At 41.0% G+C, this 25,955-nt stretch overlaps 1 protein-coding gene and 1 long non-coding RNA gene across 2 annotated transcripts in view; one reads left to right on the top strand and one right to left on the bottom strand.

The window, feature by feature from the left end:
* Nucleotides 1-13,714, bottom strand: part of LOC114059815 — a 20,559-nt gene extending 6,845 nt beyond the window's left edge. The window contains exons 1-2 of the long non-coding RNA XR_003571741.1: nt 13,628-13,714; nt 10,402-10,446 (exon numbers count right to left, since the gene is read on the bottom strand). This is a non-coding gene — a long non-coding RNA (uncharacterized LOC114059815). The remainder of the gene's footprint in view (nt 1-10,401; nt 10,447-13,627) is intronic.
* DST (dystonin) overlaps nt 1-25,955 on the top strand; it is a 303,925-nt gene that overhangs the window by 22,315 nt on the left and 255,655 nt on the right. The window contains 1 exon segment of the mRNA XM_027888673.1: nt 13,607-13,814. Coding sequence (XP_027744474.1) covers nt 13,607-13,814 — 208 coding nt within the window.

Here is a 25,955-nt window from a genome sequence, read left to right on the forward strand (position 1 = left end):
TGCAGGGCTGAGGGTTGGACTTGATGATCCTTGTGGGTCCCTTCCAACTCAGCATATTCTGTGATTCTGTGATTATACTGATGTTCTCAAATGTATGACACAGCTGCGAGCTACCAGACTGTGCATGCACGTGTGCACACACACACGCACGTGTCCTCTCTCAGAACAATTTGAGCACAGCCATTATGAAGAAACACAGGGAACACATTAATGTATACAAAAAGGGAAACAAAGACTGCATTTTTTGTCATTTGCCTGACTGCCATGGTTAACCTGTCAGGCGGCTAAACACCACAGAGCTGTTTGCTCATTCCCCTGCAGTGGGATGGGAGATAGAATAAGACAAAGATAAAACTTGTGGTTTGAGATAAAGACAGTTTAATAGGACAGAAAAGGAATGGAAAATAATATTAATAATTATAAAAGAATATCTGAAACAAGTGATGCCCAATGCAGTTGCGCACCACCTGCTGACTGATGCGCAGCCAGTCCCTGAACAGGAGGCTGCCACCCTCCAGCCAGCTCCCCCCAGTTTTATTGTTCTACATGACACCAGATGGTATGGAACATCTCCTTGATCCTTTGGGGTCAGCTGTCCTGGATGGGCAGCATGAGAAGGTGAAAAGTCCTTTATGTAGTGTCAGCCCTGGTCAGCAACAACTAAAACATCAGTGTGTTATCAACATCATTCTTATCCTAAATCCAAAACATGGCACTGTACCAGCTACTAGGTAGCAAAAAAAATGCTATCACAACTGAAACCAGGACAAAGACTTAGAGGATATTGATGGGGATTTTGAGAAGCTCCTGACAGTTTATTAGGTGATTGTTTCATAAAGTTTTTAATAAGATTTAAGCATCTAGCCATCCTAAACATTTTTTAAAACACCTCGAGGAATCTATTTTAGGTGCATAGGATCTTTGCAAATAGGACTATAAACGCTAAACCCAGTCATCTTTGAAATAAAGAGAAAGACTTCAGTAGCCTTTAGGTTGACTTCAAAGTTAGTTCTCTTTCCAGACCTACACACTGTTTACATTTTTTTTTTTTTTTGGGCTGAGGTGTTATTATCTTTCTTATAGTAAGTTACTCCTCACTGAAATATTCTTCATAGACTGTTTTGACCAAAAAGTTAATTTTCCCACTGTTCTTCCAGCTTCTGTGACCTCCTCCCTTGCTGCCTGCTCCAGATTTCCTCTTGGCTGCTTTTCCCTCTCCACCCTGCAGCTCATCCATTGCATTGTAGCTATTGCCCATTTCTTCCATTCCTTTTTCCCAGCTCCTAGGCAGTTTAGGTTTTTGAAGGGATTTCTTGAAGATGTATTGTTATGACTTTCAGTAGTCCAGGGAGGTGATAGCTTTACAATTTCACAAGTACTTTTTCCTAAAACACAACAGTGATATGCTAAGAATTAGGTCTAGGATTTAAAATTACTGTTGTCTTCCTAGTGATTTCTTTTTCCCTGTAGATGAGTTACTACAGCTATTAAGCATAGTACAAAAGAAACAAATTAATGGCAATAGTGCTAACAATTATTGATGACAGGTGAATGTAAAATGACGTAACAGTAAGAGTACAAATCCATATTTAGAGCCCCTTAACTGACTTCACTGCTAGCTTTTATTTGGAGAATGAAGGTCATTTGAATGTGGTGGCAGATCATGATTGTTTTGAATGTATTTTCTTAAAGTTATGTGTTTGAAAATCACCTCAAATCTATGTTATTTTTCTATACACTGTTGCAAATCGTCCTACACCTGTGAGCAAAGCCCTCTAATATAGCAGGATTTATCTTGATAGGTGAGCTGATTTAATACGATTTTTATTTTGTCTCAGTCAATTTTCATTTCCAGGGCAAATGCTTATTTACTGAAAATGGTAGGAAAGCTTAAACCACTTTGACCTCCTTTGATCTAAAGTGCTGAAAGAGGGTCGAAGTGCACCCTTGGTCCTTGGAGCAGAAGCTAACTTGCTACTAAATCAGAAATGAAGGAGATAGAACATTCTTCAACTGTTGTATCAAAGAAATAGAGCTGTAAAACTCTGGCTTGAAAAATATAGTGTTTTTTGGCCACTGTCATCTTGCCATCATTTGTATTAACTGGGATTTAGTGTTCACTGATAACATTTTAATATGCATGCAGCATACTCTCACTGAGAAATTAAATTTTTAACTGTTCAGAATTTTTCATTTTAGATCCCAGTCTCCTTCTGTGAGAGGCAGAAATATAAACCTAAGCCACTAAAATGTGCTAGTCGTCTTAACTGTAGGAAAAAACATTTTATGTAAGTGATTATAAATGGTAAATTCTGTACAGTAGCTGAAGGTAGGTTAAAAAAACATTCATCAGCTCTGATCTTGTTGATAGTGTTGTTTGCACAACTTAAAATGGCCAGTAATTGTCTCACAGACGCATAGTAATTATAGTCTAAATGCAGATGTTTCCTTTTCCTTCACTGCCACAGTAGTATTGTGTAACATCCTACTGTGGCACATAAAAAGTACATCTTTATATAGCAAGGGACTCCCTTATCCATTTGTATTTATATATAACACTACACACGGGTATGATGTTAAAAGAATAGTTTGGCAGAGGCGAGATTTCAGACATTATGAGGCACTGGAATTAAGGTTATACATGCAGTTTTAATTCAGAGGATTATGCATCTGCCTTGTCATACAGACTTTAACTGTATGATGGTGTACTGGTTTTTCATGGAATGTACTCTGTATTCATCATAGGATGGAAGTGCTTTTAGGATGACTCTTATGTGTAGGAGTTCTGCTGAAGAAGTTGTAAAGTGTGTAAATGAATAAAACAGGAGATTGCAGGAAGAGAGAGGATCTCTTATTTCTTTTAAAAAGCAGCAAGTGTTGCCTTGGAGATTGAAGGGTGGGCACAAGGTTACTGTGAACGTGCTGAACAACTGGCTTAAAACATTTTTTATCTTCCATTTTCTAAGTGCCTGACAAAGCATGTAGTTAGGTTTATAGAAGTTCTCAAGCTGCATTCACCATGGAAATTCCATGTGTGCTGTAGTCTGAATATTACTGATACATAATTTTCATAACTCTTAAAAGTCAGATCCCTGGCATCTCAATTTCACCTAGGTAATAAAACTGACCTCCTGGCTTCAGTTTGCATGCTGTGTAATGGGAGTGAAGCAGTCAGATGCTACTGTAGTAATGAGCAGCACAAAACAGTCTATGAAATAATAATTTCTTTTTCACACCAGTATTTAAATAGCATGAAGTAAGTTTAATTCCGAGGCTGCCCACTGAACTGACACAAAACAAATCACAAAACAAAATTCTGAATAACTGTTTATGGAGTGAATATCACCCATCACTTGCACTAAATAAGAGCAAGACACTGAGGATGTAATAGCATATAGTCACATCATTATGACTGCATCATGACTTACAAATAAGCAGGCTGAACTAAGGCTGCACAGTGAACCTTAAATATGGGATTTGGTAACATTTTAGTGCTTAACTTTGCAGCCTTAAGAAAAGTATTTTAACAGGAACTTTGTTTTTAATTTCCTAATGGTGTTAAAAACATAAAAACAAAGCTCTGTTGTGTAGCTTATAGGCAGGTTTTTACGCTTCAACTACAACACCAAAAATTCTGCTGTTGGATTTCAGGGAGAGATTGATGACATTTGTATTCCTCCATACAAAGGGGGACAGGTATTTTTTCCTAGAGGAACTCTCAGATGTTTGCTAACGGTCAGAATTGGGGTGAAGTGTCTGTTTCCTACCAGGCTCCTTAGGGGAATGTGCTTTCCTGTGCTCATTCTTCCCAAGTGTGGCTCCTTCTGCCATGTCTTCTCCAGCCTGCTCCTGACCTGCCTCTGCCCCACCACTAGCTACTTCCTCGCTGTCCAGTCCTCACTCCTCTGCTGACCTTTGCCCTTCTGCTCTCACTCTGTTAGTTCTTGTTTCACTGCTCCATGTCACAGCCCTTCCCACGCTCGCCTGGTCAGTCCTCTCATTGCTCTGAGGCACTTGTTCAACCAGTCTCTTTGATTTCTGTGTCTCCTGTGGCCTCTGGTTGCATACTGCTTTCCTTGGTTCTTGTCTGTCTTCTCTAACACCTCCTCACACACAGTTCTTCCCTTCCTTGTTAATCAAATATCTTGTTCAAAGCCTTTTGCTGAGGCAATAGGAATTTCTTGCCAGTGTGTCAGATCCTTAGCTCTCCCCTGATCCACTCTCTCCAGCACTGGTGGTTGCTAGTCCCAGCAGTTACCTTGCAGGTCCATTTTTCCTCTAGCCTTCATCCACAGAGTCTGCTGCTCCCTTGAATACTTTTCAGCTGCAGCTCCCAGACTCTGACAGTCTCCGTGTTTGTCCCTCAGGCTGTCAGTCCCAGTGTATTTCTACAGCCCTTTCCTCCAGCACGCCGGTTCCGGTGTTTGTCCTCTCTACATTTAGATCATACAGCTTCTTCCTCTCGTTGGCTAAGCACGGCTGAGCGAGTCACGGAGAGCATAAAAGAAACAGTCTCCTGCCTGTCAGGTCTGGTGCCTGCCCTCCCTTGCTCTCCATGCCTCTTGTCCATGCTGCCATCAACCTGAAACCATGGCGAGTAACGATTAGATGCCAAGATTAGTTTTGCCTCCGGATCTCCAAACCTGAAGGATCCTGTTCAGCTCCTTGGTGGGGATGGTAGGTGTTGTAAATGTGGAGGTAAGAGCTGTGAGGGTGGAATTTGCTTGGTCATTCTGTGATGCTGGGGTGTTGGTCTGGCAGCTCTAAGACCCCTGGGAGTCTTGAGAGTCTTTGTTTAGTGAGTACCAATATGAAGAGATTTTAGATGATACACTGAAGACGTTTTAGTCAAAAAATTTGAACATAGTCTTATTAAAAAAAAATAAATCTGGTAAAATTACTTTGGTAGTTACCTGTGTGCTAGGAATAGTTAAATCAACCTATTGAACTTTGCAAGAAGTACTACTAATAGGTGAGGAGAGGTTAAAAGAAGTTAACTTGCTCAGCAAAACCAAAAGAAGCTGAGAGGAGGTACAATACAGGCTATGAATATATTGAGGAAGCAAAAAGGGTTATTTAAGGAAATGAACACTGTTGTTGCAAAAAAAAAAAGCCCAAAAGACTGGGAATAAGGTTGAAGTGGCAACTAGAAGAAGATCACTTGTAATCAAGACAGCAGTAGGTTCTGGAGCACCTTTCCTGTCAGAGTAGTGAGATCAAACCCAGACTTTAAAGGCTTTACTTTATACTCCCTGATGCCAGGAATGTTGATATTTATATCTCAAAGACTTATCACGCTGACAAATGTAGACAGATTTTTAACAAAGATGGCAAAAGGCCTGTGTCTAGGTTAAAGCATATTCATACTTGAAGTATCCATCCCAAAGCCTAGAGTTTTCTCAAAAAAGATCACTGGGATATTTTTTAGTGTTTACAAATAACTACTGGATATTTTCATAATCTTGCTCTCAGGCTTCTCAGTCAGTCTGACTAAAAATTTCAAGGAAATTCAACCCTGGGCAGGGAATATTTTCAACCAAGCTTAAGACAAGGCAATTTAAAATGAATTTTATAAAATAAAACAATTTTAAATTCATAATTTAATTTTTAATACTAGTGTGTGTAATTATAGGAATATGTATTTTCAAATAGTTAAGTGTTGATTGATTGCTGGATCAAGTCTTCAAATTTACTTTTAAAACATGGGATTGAAACAGTTTGAAAAGGACAAAAGAATGTTTAATTTTATAAGGAGGAAAATTTACAACTCAAGAGTGTTAACAGTTGTTACTAAATGCAGAATATCAGTACTACTGGTTTAGATTTTCTTAATGTAATTTAAAAAAAATTCTCTATATCCTCTTTTTATTTTTTCTACAAAACAATCTGTGTCCATCAGAGATTAAAAAACTACTTAGAACTTTATTTTGCTCTTTATTTTCCAAAGTGTTTTTACATCCTGATATACCTTTTATTGCAAGAGTAATTTGGTTTGCAATTAAAACATAAATATATAATACAATCTACAATGAGAAGCTTAGGACTCCGAGGAAGGATTTTAAGCTACATGATTTCTTATTCCAGACTCTTCCTTGGTTGGCCTTGTAGGCATAGTAGGCAGATAATACTCTGTGTGCCTTCCTCAAATCTTAGTTATTTTGTCACGTTATGCTCTTTTGTGTCTGGCAGACCAAGGGTATCTGAATGAATGCAAGGTAGCTGCAACTGAAAATTAATAAAAACTTTATTTTTACGTAATGGGGAGTATTTTTTAACAGTTATATTCAATAGTCATCTAAGGTCTATGCATTTGTTGTACAGAAATAATTCATGATTTTGAGACTATGAAATCCTGGCATTTAAGGTATTAATGTATGAAGCATTAATTTTGAAATAAGATAGTGATAATTATAATGGAAGATCACTTATATTTTGTCGATGGTTTAAACATAAAACTGAACTAAAATACCTATTCCCTATGCTGTAGCTTCTGAGATACTCAGAGCTCCAAACATTATTTCCCCATCTGCAAAACCTTTAGTGCCTCTCTGTTGGCTACTATAATGTAGGTAAGCTGTTTCAAGATTAAATCCTACAATTCATATTTCAAAACTAAGTAGAGGAAATAGGTGAGGAATAAAAGAATGGATTAAATATGTAACATATCATGGCTGTCATGTTGATGATATTAATAATTTTGAAGTGACATTTAAAAAGAATCTGCATTTTTGTTAGCACAATTTTACTAAGCAGCTTTTCAAAAGAACTAATGGCTTTGGCACAGTTATTAAGCTGAATGTTATTTGGCCCCACTTGCATGCAGGTTTTGGTTACACCGCATGAAGCATGCCTTGATTTTCAGCATATTCATTTGAAAAAGAAAAAGCCAAGAAGCTGGTTTTCCTTGCACAGCAACATACTTCAAGTGCCCTGTTTTTCTCCTATGATGACTATCTTCCTTGGTGGAAGTTGCTAAGGTCTATGGAGATTATCTTGACAGTATTTGATCCCTCAGCTCAATCTCACAGCTACCAGGGAGTTTCAAATGTGGGACATCTATCAACTTTCTGCTCCTGAGACTATGAATAAATAAAGTAAATGAAACAGAAACTCTACTTGTAGTGTAATATTCACTAATTTATTTTTTTTAGCTAATAGATGATGGTATCACTTCAGACCAATAAGTATTTGAAATTTGGCGTATTTCTGCAGAATTCATACATGAGCTGTGCAGTGGTTCCTGTTGCTTCCATTGCACATATTCCATCCAGGAACTACTTCAATATTTTACCCAATTACTACTTAAAACAGAATGTATAAGCAGTCATTACAGCAGAGATCAGAGCTCAGCACTTCCATCTCCCCAGAGAAAGCATTGTGTGTTTTCTGATGTGTAGCGCTACTCTTCCTCTTCCTCTTTTCCCATTCTACACCTAGGAATCTTGAACTTCATTTTTTTTAAACATGTACCACAACCAGGAGGTTGTTGCTGAATAATCTCCAGAGTGGCTGCTGGGAGATGAGGGTCTGAGCCTAGGTTTCAAGCTTCTTACGACAATAAGGAAAAGACAAACAGCCGCTTTGCTTTTCTTAGAGTTCAAAAGAAACTAGTGCTCTCTGCTGTTATGAAAGGATGACTGAGGAGCACTTTCAGAAGGTTTGGGGATGCCTTATGTCCCTGAAGAATGAGATGTTGCATCATGCTGAGTGACCAAGTTTTTCTCACTACTTGGTTCTACCAAAAGCTGTTTTGCATCACATCACTTTTAGATATGTAAGTAGGTGGTTATCCAGTAAACATAGTTTGATGTTACAAAACTGTATTGTAATGCCTAAGTGCATAAATGGATCTAACCCTTTTATACACTTGGAATTTCACGTTCTCAAATAACCTATTTCTTCCATGAAAGTTGCATCCATAAGATCATTTTCAAAGTGGGGGAGTGGTAGAGATTGACCTACTTAGCATCCAGAAAATACTCCATCCCCTTTTGAAAGCCTATGAAAGCATCAGAATTTCTTTGTATAAATACAGGCACAGGCTCAAAACGCGTTGTGATAGAATAAACACTGAATGCTTATTTCCACCTTCTTCTATCTTCAGAAAGAAAGAATGTAAGTTCTTTCTACAGAGCAAGTAGATGTTGTCTTGATGTTTGAAAAGCCTGTTTGCAAAGGCAGTTTAACATAGAATCAGATCCTGGATACTCAGGACTTTCAGTTTTAGTGTATTTGCCTTCCAGCTTTCTGCTTACTGTGAAATAGCATTAAATACAAACCCAGAAAATCTGTAATAATTTTTTAGATCCTGATAAGCGTGGATGTCCCCTTAAATGACTGGCACAGAACCAGAGAAAAATATTAATTTAATATGTCTGTGTCTCCACTGGCAAATTTTTTAAAGCTTGTCATAGTTGGTTTTACATTGCCCTTGTTTGTACTATCATTTGTGTCTGGTTTGAATTTTGATAATTTCTGACAACATGCAGTCGCATAGCCTGATTACATACACTGGATGTTTTGTATTCTGCATTGCATTATAATCTAATCAGGTTAAAGTGGTAAAGATTTACTAATGGGAACACTCAGTTGCCCTAGATTTTGTCTTAAATTTGTAAAGTTATTTTACTTTAAAAGTTGGTCCACTTTAATATCATTTAATCTGGGATGTTAAAGGACAAAAATAGCCTGTTACTTTCAATTGATTATTCTAAATTAGAAGGAATTTTTGCTGAAGCAAACTCAGTAAAATCATTATTCAAATGCCTAATTTCTGCTCATATTTATCCATTTTCCCACAATGAACATAATGATAGAAAAGAAAACGTATTCCAGGAATTCCGAGATAGTGTAGTATAAACAAAATATAAATAACTCATAACTAAACTGAAAATTAAATTTCAGTCACTGTTGACCTGTACTTCCCCCAGCTTCCAAAAGCCAGTGTGAAAGGATTCACTGCAGTGGAAAATCATCTTAACACAAAATGTGAAAGTACAAGCTATTTGATTAGAATTCAGTTGGCAGCACAATATCCAACATGTCACAGGGTTGGGAAATTTTTGCAATATGACGATAATTTGATATCAGCCTCGCTGCAGCTTTTCCCAGCTGGATTGCCTGACTGAATTTAAAACCTGACCTCGGCTAATGCTCCTGCCCTGAGCAATGACAGTGCACAGGCCATCAGTGTTCTTGACCCTATCAGGTCCTATTCACAGGTGGCTTACCTGATCTCTGGTGGTGTGCATTACTGTATACCATTTCCCAGCTACACCATCTTCCAGCTAGCTTCCACCTGATCTTCTGCAGTGCCTCACCTATGACAAACAGCACTCCTTTCCCTTCTCAAGGGAAAGCGTGCCTTGGTACTTGGCCAAATCCCGCTTACAAGAAGTGTGCTAAATACTTCTTTGAAATCATCCCCGTTACTGGAAACCAACTCACTTTTATAGCAGCAGCAAGGCTGACTCTCAGGCGGCTGCTGCAAATCACCTGATTACAGAGAAGCCAGTAGGCACTGGCAGAAGGGGGTTTGGCTCTGCACGTCAGTTCTGTGTAGCTCTCTGCCTCCCGGGACGCGGCGGCGGGGACTCCGTGTGCGCTGTGCACCCCCCCGCGGCACCGGCAGCGAACGGTGCATCACGGGCCATCCCGGGCTTTGGATGCTGCCGAACTCCGCTCAGGGCTGCTCCTCTGAGACCACGGGGATCCCGCGCCCCCGCTGCCGGATGCACAACCGCACTGCAAAGGCAGCCGCTCCTGAGCATCAGCCGGAGAGGCTGCCGAGAGGTCTCCAGGCTAATGAGCAGGAAGAGTGCATAATCGGAGGCGCAGAATAAGCAGCTAGAGCATCTGGGCTGTGACCTTACAGGCCTTGAAGCTAAGAATGGTCAAGCCCTGACCCTTGCTAAGTCCCAGAGTAGTCTAAGTAAGGAGGAGCAATATTTTAGCAGATATAAAAGACACTTGACTCACATAGCCCCCCAAAATTGTTTTGTGTTATTAACAGTCACATTTTTCACTTGCATACAGCAATGTGCTTTATGCAGAAATAACAGAAGTGCCTTACATATTTTAACAGAACATAACCTTTTTTTTCCCCCACATGCTGACCTAATTGGCCAGGGACCCTTTTCAGAACAGATGTTCTGCTTCATTTCCTGTTTTTAAAGTGCTTAATATGTTGCTGTAATAATTGAATCCTTATTTGGGACTTACAGCTATATCATGAAAAATATGTCTGTTAGAAACAAACAATCTAGTGGGATGGGTGGTACACGTGTTGTGAACAACAAAAGGGGAGCTTCTTAACAAAGCTATTAATGTACTCAAGCAAAGTTGTTTAGCTCATTATAAATATCTTTGGAATAGATGAGAGAGATTTTTAAAAATGCTTACGTGCTCAATAGCTCTGTGTACACATTACTCAGAGGTACCTCCACACTGAATAAGAAAGTAAACTAATTAAGTTAGAAGTTAACATTTCTTAGATATGAGTTTGCTAGATTTTGCTGTTATGACAAACTCCTTTCTGAGCTTCCTACTTTGTTCTGAAAAGGAAACAAAATGATTCTTGAAAAGTTAGAAGCTAAAGTGGGATTAATTCATTCATTTTGTTAATTCATGCATTAAGTAAGGTAGGACAACTTAAAAGCTAGTTGTAATACACACAGACTGCTCTACCGTTGCCTCTTCAGTTTGAATGCTCATAACTGTGTGAGTGGGGTCTTCTCACACAGCTTATTGGAGCAGAGCTGACTAGAAGGACAGACTCCTTTTCCCTAAAACTGACACCTCAGTAGAGCAATGGTGCATATGGAACAACCACTCAACAATGCTTTTGGCTTCTAAGTATAAGGAGGTGTTATTATAAGTAAGAATGGGCTGTGAAGGCCTCTTTTGAGAAAAAAAAATCCTACTGGATGAAATTTACAGCTTACTTTCAACGACAAATCTGTGAGTTGAAAGATCTTTTCTGAAATCTTCAATAAGAACTGCTATTATACTTCGTCCTTGCATATTCCAAGTTGCTACATAAATACTAACAAACTATTGCTATAGCATCCTCACAAAACCTTGTCTGGACTCTTTTTAACTCTCATATTATAAGATAGAAATTAAGAAGGTGAAGAAGTTGAAAGGCAAAAACCTGTCTCCATGGGTCTCTGTAATCCAAAGATATTGAGGGTTGCTGAGCAGCCAAAAGAAGGTGCAGGCCTGAAGCAGGATGTTCAGAGCTGGGATTAAAGGCAACACTTTCTTTTCTAGGGAAAATTTGGAGCTAAGGACAGGCCACAAGGAATTTAATCTCTGACTAAGCACATCAGAGGCCCCGGTGGCCACACCTGGTACAGCAAAGTGCCCTTTATACCTTACAGCAAGCTAAACACTTCCAGCTTCCATCGGGAAGACACCTGTATGTGACTGTCATGCTTTATGGGATCCTACAGTTTTAACTTATTATACAAATTGACAGAAAAATAGTCTCTGCAGTTAAACTAATTATGAAGGCAATCAGAGGTGGTATCAGACACCTCATATTTCTGTTTCTCTGCAGTTACCTCTTGCTCTCTCCATAGCACAATACAGTGAACAAGAATTCAGTTAACTGTTTTTTTTTCTGGTATTCATGCCCTCCCTCTCAACTCTCCCCTTTAGAACTTCACTGAGAAGTATTGCAGAAGGAGAAAAGAGGATTGGGATAGAGGTGAAGAAGGGAAAACTACTAATAAGAGATACCCTCTTACTATAGCAGTCTATTTAACTGTATATAATTGGCACCCCTATGCATAGCACAGAGTGCATCATGTTATTCCTCTACATTTTGCAGGTTCTGAGTTTTAAAATGGGTAAAATACCCCCTACGATAACTGACAATAAAAAGGTTCAGACAGCAACAATAAATTTTATCAAATCTCAGTCACCATACAATTTTTTTCTGTACGTAAAGGTACCATTTAAGCTCCTAAATAACTAACATAAAAAATACTACAGGACAAGTCTAAAATATTAGCTATCTCAGTATCAAAAAATTTGGAATTTAGAATGTCTGAATGAGGCTGTCTGTCCATAACAAAATATGCTGGCTTTAAACTGAAAGTGGATAGATTTAGATATAAGGAATTAATTCTTCATTATGAAATCAGTGAGGCACTGGAACAGGTTGCCCAGAAAAGCTGTGGAAGTGCTCAAGGCCAGATTGGATGGAGCTTTGAGCAACTTGGAAGGTGTCCTGCCTATAGCAGGGAGGTTGTAATTAGATGGTTTTTAAAGGTCCTTTCCAACTCAAACTATTCTGTGATTCTATGATTTTACTACACCTCTCCAAGTTGAGAAGAGCATACACCAAAAAAATGAACATGATAATTGGACCAGCATCAGGTTGCACTTTTTAAAGACTGTCACAGTAGATCCCACAGGAATCACAAATCAACTCTGTAGTTTTCTTGTATGTTGGCCAGTCTTCGCGAACGAAGATCCGGGGAAGGTCTTTACACCTTCCAGCCTGCGCATTGGATTTTTTAGGTGAGACACAGTGTGCGCGGAACTGAGCCCACCCTTTAATCCTAAGGTTTGTCTGCCGGGGCCAAGAGAGGTTGGACGGTGGCAGCGAGGTCCTCAGGACATAGATGGCAGATGCCCTGTAGAAACCACAAGTCTCTCCAATCAGAAAATGCAGCAGAAAAGAAATAGCACCTTGCCCTCCATTGCATCCTGATAACCTGTGTATTATAATGCACCCTAAATTTCAATATGGTGTTGAAATGCTGTATTTCAGACATCTGTTTTCCACTTCACTGTAAACAGGGAAGCCAGAAATGGCAGCAGCCCTCTCCCTGCGCTGCATCAGTGTTTATTTACGTTTCTGGAAGAGCTCTTTTTATGGGTATCTGGGAAGCCTGAAGGTGGATACAATCTACACGCCGAGATTAGTCGTTTGTTAGCCGAAGCCACCTTTGCAAAGTGTAACCGAAGGCCCCCCATTGTGCCCTGCTGCCCAAAGGGGTTGCTCTGAGAAACAGTATTCCTTCCTTCCTTCTCTCTTTGCCCATGTCCCCGCTAGCTGGGCTGCCCCCGGCAACGCGGGGCTAGAGGGGCCCTGCGGGGCCCGGGCCGGTAACAAAGAGCCCGGCTTGGGGCTGCCCCGGGGGCGGATTTACATCAACGATTTCACCAGCAACTCGGTGATGGCAAATCTTCCCCTTGTCCTGGCGGGGGAGCCAAACGCCATCGATCTGTAGCCGGGAAGGTTGTTGGATTTTTTTTTTTTTTCGGCTGTTGTTGCTGCTGGGTTTATTGTTGGGGAAGTGGGAGGCTCATTTGCGAGCTGGTTGCCCAGCCGCAGGCCACGGCTCTCCCCAGACATCCCTCCAAATGCACTCCCGCTAAAGACCGGATATTTTTTGGAGGATCTCCCTCGGCACTCCGCACACGCACCCCTTTTCCCCCCTAAATTCACGGCAATGGTGAGCGGCGTACCTCTCCCCTATCCTCCTTTTCCCGTGAGATGCTTTTCCACGCCACGCGGGGCGGGTGTTCGCCACCTGAGGCCCCGGTCCCGAGCCGCTCCCCACGCACCCTGTCTGTCTGTCTCCCCGTGCAGAGCTCCGGCAACGCGTCCTACCGATGCTCCATGTCGTCCTCCGCCGATTTCTCCGATGAGGAGGACTTCAGCCAGAGGTCGGGGACAGTGTCGCCGGCGCCGGGGGACACGCTGCCCTGGAACCTGCCCAAACACGAGCGGTCCAAGCGGAAGATTCAGGGCGGCTCCGTGCTGGACCCCGCCGAGCGGGCCGTGCTGCGCATCGCCGGTAAGGCGCGGCCGGGGGCGGACGGGCAAGGGGGCGGCCGGGGGGCAGAGGGACCCCCGTCCCTTTCCTTTCAGAGCGCGGCCCCGCCGGGCGGTGACTAAGCTCTTTGGCCGCGTTTTCCGGCTGGGTGAACTGATGCGTGTAGAGGGCGAGCCGAAACACGCGCAGGTGCTCCCATTAAACTTTCATGCGAAAACACATCAGTGGCCGGGGGCTGCAACCGCAGAGGGGGTCGGCTCAGCTGGTGCCGGTGCTTCCTCCGGCCCGTAAGGCCGAGGGATCACCGGGCCGCCCTGCGGAGAAGCGGCGCTGGACCGCCCGCAGGGCGGAGAGGCCGCGCCGGCGGCGGCCGATGATGCTTCTGGCGGTCGGGGGACCAGGCGCCGGTCTTTGTCCGCTTGGGGCCGAGGCTGCGCCCAGGGGAAACCGGGACCAGACCGGTGTGTCGGAGATGCCGGCGGGCGCCGGTCCACGGCCTGGCGACAAATGTTGTCGAAAATAGGGCGGAGGTCCGCTTCTCCCTGGCGAGAGCTGGAAAATGCCTGTAAATGAATCCCAGAAAGATGCGGCGGGCGCCGGTGCTCCCCGGGAACACCGCTGTTGTTCCCCCCAGCCACCCCCCTTTTGTGTGCGCCTCCGTGGGTCCCTTCTCGGGACACCATTTCCCAGGGCAACCCATCTTAGCGGCGCTGTTAGCGGGGACAGCGGGCGCGCTGCGCAGCCAGGCTCCCCCCAGCCGCAGGATGCAGCCACGAGTGGGTGGGGGGGGAAGCTGCGAAGCCGGTCCAGCCCAGCCCAGCGGGCAGGGTGCGCAGGGCGGGGGACCCGGCGGGCCGGGCCCAGGGACCGCTCCGGGGCGGGGTCAGGGCCGGGGGGCGCCGGGGGCGCGGCCGGGGGCGGGGGAGCGGCGGTGGCACCTGCGACCCGGCCGATCCCCCGACTCCGCCAGGATAGCGGGGGTTCCTGCCTCGCCTGATTGCAGGCGCCGGGGCTCCTGCTCAGTCCCTGCCCGCGAGTCCCCGGCGGTGTCCGTCGCGCTGCGGCCCCTCAGCGCCAGCGCCGCAGGGTGACAGTGTCCCCGCCGGCCCCCTCAGTGCCTCGGGTGCCGCGCCCCAGCTCCGGCGGCCGCCGCCCTTCTCGTCCCGCGGGAGGCCGGGGCAAAAGCACGGGGGGCGGGTGGGAGGTGGCGAGAGCTCGCTGGCCCCGAAGGCGGTGCCTCGGCGATGGGGCTGGAGCCGAGGTCTGCGGCTGAGGCGGCCTCTCGGAGCGCAGAGAGGGGCGGCCACCGAAACCGGAGCGGCCGGGGGGCGTTTCCTCGGCCGGGTTGGCAGCGCCGCCCCCCGCCCGCCTCCCTCTCGCTGCCGCCGGGGTTTTTCTTGTGCCGTCCCTGGGGCTACCGGGCCGTCCGGAGCCGCACAGGCGGGCGGCAGGGCTGGGCTGGGCTGGGCTGGGCTGGGCTAGCTGCCGGCCATGGCTGGCTACCTCTCCCCCGGCGCGTACTTCTATGCCGAGGAGCAGGAGTACCTGCAAGCCTACGAAGATGTCTTGGAGAGATACAAAGGTAGGGCAGCGCTCCCCGTGCCACCGCAGCCGCCCGGGTGGCAGCTCGCCCCGCCGGGTGTGGCGGCTGCGGACTCAGGAGGCTCCGGCGCTGGCGATATGTCCCCACATTGGTGGCCCCGCGTTGGGTTGATCTAGGGGGCGGCGGACGTGGGCGGCTTCTGCGATAAATCGAAATACCGTGTCACCTCGCTAGTGGGTGACACACTCTCTCGTGTGTTTAAAAGTCTGTTTTTCAAGTGCAGTGCGGGCATAGGGGTTTGCGTCTCGATGTGCAGTCGTATTTAAAGCTTCGGTTTATTTTTACCTTTTTATTTATTTATTTATTTATTTACATTTTTTTGGTGGTCGGGGAAAGAATGAGCTTAGTTCCTGTAGCACCTGAGTTTTCTCATCAAATACAGAAAAATAGGGAAAAAAACACGTTTATTGTGGCAGTGATACAGATAAATTCATCTTGCTTGAAATATAAATTACATTGATTTATTAAATGCATCAGAATGGAAGGAGTGGTTTGGATGATTCATTGCTGTTTTTCAATACATTTGCTAGTATTAAATCTGAAAAAGCTTATAGAAAGTATTACAGGACTGATTTTAATCCAAGTGCAAAAGGGATGGAGTCAACTGTTTAGATTGAACCTTCATCCTTGAAATAGTCTTTACAGCGTGTCACAGCATATGCTGATATTTGCAGTGCTGAGTCCTATTTTAATGTTAGAGAATGAGATAGGTTAGGTTTCATATCTGATTTTTTTCAGCTGCATGTTTCCAGTCAGTTCTGAAGATTTTTGTTAAATGATTTCCACTGATGGGAATGGGAGTGGCATAGTTTAAGACAGCTTGATTTGAAGATACTGATAACTGATTTTATTTATTCTAGGTTGCTAGTGGTAATATTTTGAAAAATAATCAAAATAACAAATGGTTATTTTGACTATGAGAACTTGCCAGGTCTGAGTCTACTTTATACCGATATCACTTGCAATTTCATGTGTCATTAACAGTATTGACTAATGACTCCTTTGTGTCTGTTGCCCCTTGTGTCAGTGCAGCTATGGAGCATGTGCACTGTTTCTGTACTGAAATGCATTAGTACATTTTAGTTGAGAGAAATAATTACCATTTGTTGATTACCATCATCTTCAAAAGAACATCTTTATTCCATTCTCCCCTATTTTTTAAGTTATCAATTTATATGTGGCTGAACTGATTTTTGGAGATTTTAGAGCTAATGGACTGTTTATTTTGTAAATAAACACTGAAAAAACTTTGTTTTTCTGTTCTAATTCTAACCCAAAGCACTGCTATTATGCTTTGGATTACCTTTGATTTCTTGCTAGAATCGGGTTTAGTAAAGTTCATACAAGTTTGTCTACTTGCTTAAAAACCTGGGAAGGAGATTAAGCCTCATTTCCCTGATTTCAAAGGGAGCTTTATCAGGAAAAGGGCTGAAAGATTTAGTTTTCACGTGTTAGGGAACAGAAGGATTTTAATTAAACTCCAAAACCTAATTTGCATATCTATAAGAAATAAGCACATTCTGAAAGTATTTGAGTATATAATATTGTGGAGGTAACACTGAGTCCATTCACACGCTATTTTCCAGGACAGCCAAATCCTGAAATTACTCGGAAAGATCTGTTTCTGTTGTCTTAGTTTTCAGTGTCGTATTTAGTATATTGGTATGCTGTGTGTTGCTACTCAAGGTATACTTTATTCAGCCATTTGGAACAGAGGTAAAGATTTGGACTTGTTTTAATTAAGATACATTTGAAACCTGGAAAACACATTATTTTTTAAAATGTGTTTCCAAGCCAGTCATGATTTCCCATTTGAGTCCCAGTAGTATGACTTCACTACAGTGATTGTTGTGCTGATGACTTGCCATGGGAGCTGATCTAATCAGAAAAGAATTGCTACAATATAGGCTTTGAAGAGGGAGTGCCATTTCTCCTAATTTCTCATTTTTGTTAACATCTCCTTTAGTAACTTTCTTTGTCAAATGCAAATCATTTTGACTTTATAAAATGAGCTCCAATCTATAAGTGTAATGCTGATAGTTCTTCTTTCTTTTTTTTTTTTTCCCCTTTTTACAGTCTGCAGAACACTTTCAGACTCATCTAGGGCATTATCAGGGTGCCAGATTATCTATGGCCCAGCTGTTGAGTACTGTAACTAGCAGAGTCAGCTGTACAAAATTCATTGCCTGTCTTGGAAGGCTTGGGATTGTATGATGCTGCATCATGAAGATGTTGATTTAGGAAGAGAAAAGCTGCCCTTTTTAAATGTAGAAAAGTGAAATTTTACTTTTCATCCTTTTCTGCAGCCAAAGTAGGCTGAAATCTTGAAGACGTTGTAATACTAAGTACCTTGTTGCTTTAACAGTTGAAGGCAGGATATTTGTGTGTCTTGAAATTCTGTCTGCTTATCGTATGACAGTAAATAATTAGGCAACTGTTTGCTAAATCTGAGATAGCACAGAAGCGCTGTTTGATATGGAAGAAGAGAGTGTTATTTTCTGATTCCTGGTCCGCTCAGTTGCTGGTTGTCGGTTTTTAAAATTTATTTATTTATTTATAATTAATTCATGTAGTAAATATTTGACTGTATTTCTGAAGCATTTTGGTGGAGAAAAGAAGTTGTATTATCTCTGATTTAGAAATCCTGTTGAATCAAGATACTTATTCAGGGGAAAAAAAAAGCTTCTTTATTGTTAGCACCTTGAAGCATTCAAAGGAAAAGCCTTTATTGTGAGAATGGCAATAAAACATCTAGTGACATATGTTAAACACTTCAGATAAACTACTTATCTTGTTTGTGACTGAATAGGAATATATTAATATAACTTAAAGTTCGATTTTACCTCAAACTGTATTTGACTCTAGAAGGTTGTAAAGAACTTAATTTACAAAGCAGCAAGAATAACTATCTCAGCATTGCCTGAGAACAAAATTAATAAAATTGTTAGCTGCAGCCTTCTTGATAAGTAAGAAAATGTCCAGTAGTATTTCATATACATTTAATTGTTAAAACATGAAATGCCACCTCTATTCAATGTACTGTTCCAAACCATCATTATTTGAGCATTAAATATTTTAAGATCACCATTTTAAGCTGTAAATGCAGTACTTTAATTGGATTTCCTCTGCTCTAAATCTGAAGTAAAACACTAGCAATCAACATATATATCATCCCTCTGAAATTGTTTTCATTCCTCTGAAATGTCAATAAAACTTCTTAATATATTTTTCGGTTGAGGTAGTAAACATTTATTTGAATAGCAATTGGAACAATCTTCTTTTGCTGCAAGATTTTGAACAATTACGTAACTAAGTTGTCTCCTTTGACATAATTTTTGATATGGGCACATATTTTAATGAACGTGTGCTTGTGGTATCTGAAGAAGAGCTAATTCATGGAGTTAAATGTTGAGTTAATCGCAAGTATTGAATAATATTCTTAGAATCATGTAAGCTCTAAAAGTTTAAAGTATACAGGGTTATCTGGGCCATGCAGACCTTTTAAAGCTGTAGATTTATATATCTACATCTGTAGGAAACAGATCTATTAGGAAATTAAGCTTGACGTGACTGCCCATGAAAAACACAGCCTTGCGGTTCAGGGACATCACTAAATTGTTGTTAATGATAGGAAAGGTATCACCGAATGTTTTGTTTGGATCAGGTGCCTGATTAGGGCTTCCTTTGGATACTTTGGGCTCACTGCATAGCCCCTGTCTCTGTAGGAAGGAGGGGCAAATCTGGGACTGGGTATAGCAAGACTTGGGTTGGATTGTTTAAACTTGGGTACACTGTTTTTCACTATTGGCGTTGCTCTCTTGCTTTAAAAAGATCTGTGATACTACACATTCAGCTGAAGCACAGCAAACAGCTGTGGTTCTGTATTCTGAGAACAATGACGCTGGAGATGGACGAGAGCTAGCGGGTCATCTGATGCATTTTGTTGCCTGGGTAGGGTTCAGAAGCAATATAGTTTGTTCTAATGATTGATTGATGGCAGTGTCAAGTAAAGCTGTTCTGACATTGTTTGGGTACAGTTTTTGAATTAAGATAAAAAACAATAGATGCCTGTCATGCAGCTCCTTTGAGCTGAATTCAGAAAGGGAGCATTTGCACAGAATGGTTTTTGTACATCTAAAAATGAACTGCTGCTGCATTTTAGGAATTTGGAGGCTCTTATATGTGTTCAGTATCAGACTTAGTCCAGAGATAGTCTTCTTCAGAGATGACTTCCTACAGCAAAAGACAGAAGGGGCCCTGACAGGTGCTCCTGGGTTTGGAATCTGTGAATTTCTAAATTTCTTCATTTATGCTTTTAAGTTAGGGACCTGAATTTTCAGTCAGCAGATATCTTGCTCTGTGGGCTCTCGACTGTGAACTATTTGGATCTGGTGCTTCAGGGCTTCTCATTTTAAACACAGAAAATCGTGATTTACTTTCATTTTTTTCCTTTGCCATAACAAAAGGTATGTGTTAATTTTGCAAGGAATTTCCAGCATGGATGGTTTTCTTTTTTCTTTGACTTCTTTCAGTTGCTGGTAGTAACTAGCCTTGGAACTAATCACGTTGGTTGTGTGTTGTTTTTTGTTTTTTTGCTTTTTTTTTTCAAACAGGAATATCATTTTTGCTGATTAGTGGAGGGCACGTGTGGATTATCCAGCTGCATGTCACCTAATCCTCTCTTTGCCACTGTGCAAATCTTCAGCAACAAGACACTCTTTCCCATGTTCCTAATACATTTCCTACAGCAGGTTAGCCTCCTGGGAAGAAAGGATTCTAGCCAACGTAAAATGTCTTCTATTAGGGATGGAAACATAATAGCTCTTGTGCTGCCTGAAGTCAGCCAAAATTAATGGACAACTTGGGCCACATAAAAATATAATATCTGCAGTCTTACTCTGTTTCAACATCATCTTTATTTAAGCAGAAAGTTTTAAGTTTTGAAGTGCTTGGAGATGGGATATCTTGTTGGGTGCGTTTCATCCTAAATAAGAACCAGATCTTGCTGATTTGACTTGTATGAGCTCTTGACTTGACCAAAGTCGAAGAAGTCTTGGGATAAAATAACAATAACCTGAATGTTGGCCAATTCAGTGAGGTTTATCTGCATAAAGGCTTCAAGATGTGGGCAGCAGTTTCTGAAGCTGAGTTTGATACACATAAACTACAGTTGCTTCTCAGTGGTTTTAACGGATACCTGTTGGATTGACTAAGTCAGACAGAATTTAGCTATCAATTCAAATATCTTTGGTAGGTGAATTAAAGCAGAGATCAGAGGTCTGCTTTGTTGCTTTTCTGGTACTTCCCAATTCCCACTGAGTCAGCAACATCTTTAAATAGAGCTCTCAGGAATATTCCATAATTCTTTTTGTCAGATGAAAAGCAAGAGGTGGTGAAGGTTGGGGGAGGGGGGAAGAAAATGAACTTCAGTCATTATTGTGTTAAAAAGATTTTTTTGGCTCAGTTTATATTTTTGATTGAGGTCTTTGCAATTGTTAGCTGTAATCTAGATGGGTTATTTGTAGTGATACTGTGCTTGAAAACCAGATTATGCATTATTTTTTCCCCTCTATGCTATTTAGAACATGCCTGATCTGAGGAATTTATTCCACCATTTCAACATGTACTTGGAATTAATGCATTGTAAAACAAAAATGGGCCTATTCACATGCTTTTAAGTGCAAGTATTTTATAAGTTCAGGGTTAAAAGAATAAAGTTTTGTAAAGGTCAAATATGAATGCAGCTTATTGCTGCATGCCTGAAATGTTTCCTGTAAAACATCATTAAAGCCGTTTAATTTAACAAAGCCTTGATTTTCTGTAGTGGGTGAAAATATTCATGTTCTGAATGCTTCCAGTCAACCCAGCTTTCAAACAGGTGAAACAATGCTTACAAAGACACTTCAGTCCACTGGTCAAATCCTGAAGGGCATGTTAATAGCCAGATCTTACAAGTTGATCTGTGTAGGCAGACTCTGGTGCTTTTGAGGAGTAAGACTGGCTTTAGAAACCCACCCATGCAAGCCTCTTCCCAAGACCGGGGCTCAAGTAATAGCTCAGCCTTCGATAAGACACATTCCTGGCTGAAATCGGCCCTCCTTTAGGGTGTTCCAGTTTGCCTGTAGCTGCATTAAAAGCAAGTCAGTATGTTTCCAGTTTTAATTTTACAATACCTGGTGAGTACGTCATTTTGTTGTCAAGCATTTGTCTATCAATTCTTTGGATTTTGTACAAGATGACAATAGTTGCCAGTAAATCTGTGAAAGGATGAAGATTCTAGGTAAATAAGGGTTAAGGGTTAAATTCTGCACATTGCAATCACACAATTAGTGTAACTATTTCTGTTACAAGACAAGGAGGATTAGGCCTCTGATGGGCTTTCCAGTGGCATAGGCCAAAATCATGAGCTTGATTATAGCCACATGTCCCTTTTGAACTTTTTGTTTGCTTTTAAACAGATCTTCATTGTTCAGTTTCATAGTTAATGAGAAATCACAGGATTTAATGATCTGTTCTGCAATGCATATAAATATAGATCAGCAGTTAAATGGGGTTCATAGCTTAATCATGTTGGAAAACTAAATTAGTTTGGCCTGAGGTTCAGGTATCCAGCTATCTGACAGCTATGACACTTTGCACCACGTGGATCTAAAATTAGTAGAGCTCTTCTATACTGGGATTAGAGAGATATGTGTGTGTTTTAGTTCACAAAATGGGTAAAAGTGTGACCCTATATATACAGCTTTCAGAGGCATGTTTTGGGCAATTTGCAGATGAGTCTATACGTGAACAGACTAGTACTGGAAAGTTTCTTGCTGGGTACTGAAATGAATATCCTGTCAAAGTCTGCCTGTAGACTTTGCTTCTGCCTGATCAGATTACCCTCTGAGTGTTCCTCATGTGACAAGGTCTCTTAGGCACGGTAGAAGTAGCATTAGGAAATGAGTGTGATCATTTGGACAGACATTTTGCAGTAATAATAATAATAAAGCATTCTGAGCGATTTAGCAAAAGAGCTTTTTTGAAATAGAAATGGCAATTGCAATGCAGTGCTTTTTATTCAAACAAAACCTCTGTTAAGTTTAGTGTGGGTCAGGAACTTAGCTACTGATGTTTGTAAATATTTAATGCCTTAAATTACTTTGTCTTTAGATAAATTTTTAATCTAGAGATAAAGGGTTTACATTACATCCTAGAAATTAGGAAATGACTAGAGCATTTGTCTGGAGAAGCCACTGCTCTGTTGTCTTGTATGACTTTGGGAAATGAGGTATTGTTGCTAAGGTAGTTCTGGTTTCAGACTAGGATGTTTTCAAAAGCACATGCAGCAATGTGATTACTAGTCTCAGTGACTTCTAATAGCAATCAGATGCTTCACTGCTGTTTGTGCCTTGAAAATTCTCTCCCAAGTGACTATACATTGTTCAGATCATAACCCAATGCTGGAAACCTTTTCATAATACCACATATTACAGATTAATTCTGCATTTAAAATTCATTTTTTGAAAAGTGTTAAATATGAAAACTTCTCCGGAGAAAAATTAATTGTAATTTTTAGAAAGAAGGTTGATTTCTGAATAAAAAAACCTTATATTTCAAACATACAGAAATTTTCTTTGTATTTTTGAACAGACTTCTTTCTCAGGCTTTATTTCTTTATATTCTTTCTCAGGCCCTCTTCGTTCAGTATTTAACAAAACAGTTGCTGAGAAACATTTGTTGTCATTTGGGGTAGGTTTTTTTTTTTCTTTGTAGGAAATTTTTGTCTGTCTCCAGTTTACACTAGAGTTAAAGCAGCATTTGGCTCGGTATCTCTTTAAAGGAGAGAAGAACAGACACACACGAGCTACAGGAAGAAAGCCAAAGTTGATTAGGTCCCTTGATGAAATTACCTTGTAATTTTCCCATGCTCAACAGGATACTTTTGCATTGTTCTGTTTCAAGATTTTAAAATAGAGCCCTTGTTAATGAAGTCCATATACTTCTTGTGAGGCCAGATCTAGGCTGCCTCTGAGAATATCAACCCAAATTCTCGTTTTCTGCTGTTGCAAATTGTATTAAATGAAATCACATTGATTCTTGTAAGCATTGTGTGTTTCTACTTAAATTGTACATTTATTTTTGCTTTCTCACGGATATGCATTTCCTTCAGATCTTAGATTACTCTGAGTCCAGCCATCCAATATGCTGTTTAAAGTGGGTGTACAGTAGGACTGAGCAGCATCAAAACGATTATAATCTAAGTTATAATCTAATTTATAAAGATTACATTAGTGTTGTAGAAACAATACATGTTTATGCCTTGGTATTTTGACTGTCATGCTGAAGCATTTCTTTGCTTTGGGAACCACAAGAGAATTTAAAAAATTAAGTTTATGCTCTGAGATTGTGTGTCTCTGCAATAATTCGCAATTTAATAACAAATGTAAGGATTTGATTAAATAACAATAGCAAATGGGGAATAATTTTTATTCTCAGCTTGAAATGTACTTTGAATTTTGTGCCTAGATTTTTGTAGCCATTTCAGTGGCCAACATTGTGAATCTTCTGTTGGAGATCTGGATGTATGACTAAAATGTTGACAGATCTTTATATAGTTTGTGCTGGATGTTGGATTTTTTTTTGTGTGTTTCCTCAATCAATACACTTTAAACCTACTCACTTTTGATCTTTGGTCAGTTGCCTTTTTGGCAATACTTCTTCATTGAAAGTTGGGAGAAGCTTTTATCTTTTTTAGAGAGACTTTGTTCCTAGCATCTCTAAGACCTGATGTGATTCTGTTACTCTAGTCTTGGTTCCCCTTTCTTCCTTCCTTCATCACTTGGAAGTTAAATTTTAGCTGTTGGATTCCTTGTGGGCCTGCACCTACAAAGTGCGTGCAGAAGATGGACTTGCATTGAGAGGCTTCTTGTGGGACACACTTGCGCTCTCCAATACCAACTTTGCAGAGGAGTGGATTGTACTTTCTCTTCAGGCTGGTTCTTCCCTCCCATGGTGGAAAAAGAGAAGACCTTTATTCCATTCTCCTCCTACCTGCCACTGTCACAGAGAGCACCCTGGAGCACTTGCTCTGGTCCTAGAAAGCAGTGTGGGCTTCACTCTCTGAACTGTGGTTGAAGCTGTAGAGAAATCTGTAAGCTTTTCCTTGTCCTAATCAAATGTAAGAACTATATGAGTGTGGAATGAGATTTCTCAGGCTATGTGCCTGTATGCTGGTTCCTCCTGTGAACTTGAGTTCCTAGAATCAGGATAAAGGCTGACTGGGACTTGAGTATCAGGTTGTGTAATGACGTGCTGGTGTCCTACTGTGAGAAAATTTCAAGCAGAGTTTACTGCCCCTCAGGGAAAGTACAGAGAGAGGGAACACCACCAAGGGGACAGACATGGTCACTTAGCCTGAAATGACTGTATTTCTTTTGCTGTTGGTTTCAGTATTCTGACTTGCACCTGGGTGTGTGAGCACTGCTGTTCAGGATGAGAGAGTCGGTCTGGTTTTGCACTGCCAGTGAAAGCAGTGCACCTCCCTGTTGTGTGTAACCAAGTTAATTATGAAATGCACCAAGATGTTTTCTATATCTTAACTGCATTTGAAACTCCAAAGATGTGTTTTCCGTGTAATGGCTTAATGACTTGACTGATAAATAATTTTAAGTTGATTTGTTTGCTTTTTTTCCTTCTTAGTAAATAGATTCTCACACTATTTATCTCCAAGACTAGGAGTTAGTGTTGACAAATGGCTTAGGTGCTGTATGAAATAATGGAGCCTGCTTGCAATTTGACTTTGTCAGTCTAGCAAATATGCAAAAGGGAGACTAATTAACATTTTTGGTATTTTCATATTGGTTTTTTAGTATTTCAGCTAAAATGCTCTTAGTTCTCTATTTCGTTATTAAAAAATCTTAGCTTCTACAACCTCTTTATACTTGTAAGTTGTTTCTGTGCCATAGTATTAAAGCATTTAATGGCTGTACATGCACTTCAGTGCTCTTACTACTGATGTTCTGTGTGATGTGTGATTGTATGTAGTACTTTTGCTGCATTACTGTTTTAAGTAGTATGTCTTTGATATGTATTTAAGAATTCTCTTTGATTTTTTTTCCTTTTAGATAGTTCTTTAGTACCAGGTATAAGATTTATTGATCTTTGGGCAGTTAGCAGGCAGTTTTCCACTGATGGTCTTGGTAGTTCAGAGATGGTTGTCTTCTTATTTTTCATACCAGTATTTTTTAACTTTTTGTTTAAATTATATTTTGTATCTTACTGTTGTCTGATAATCTTTCTAGTTTCAGTAAGTTAGTGTATGAGTATTAAAATTTTGGAGTTCTCCCAATCAGAACACATATGTATCATCAGACAAAATCGATTTTTTTTGTTTACTGCCTTTTCCAAATCTGTGATAAATGTAGAAGGCATTGTTGACTTCTGGAAAACCACACCACTCTTCTCATTGGAAGGCAGCCAAAATTTATTATTCTGTAAGTAATTTTTCAGGCTACAAAATGATTGTGTACTGTATCCTAGTCGGTTTTAGTAAGCTTTTGGAAATGTGTCAGATTTCC

The sequence above is a fragment of the Empidonax traillii genome, unplaced genomic scaffold (assembly GCF_003031625.1).
Source record: "Empidonax traillii isolate 1590-97213 ecotype Southwest subspecies unplaced genomic scaffold, ASM303162v1 scaffold243:size714344, whole genome shotgun sequence".
Classification (NCBI taxonomy): Eukaryota; Metazoa; Chordata; class Aves; order Passeriformes; family Tyrannidae; genus Empidonax; species Empidonax traillii.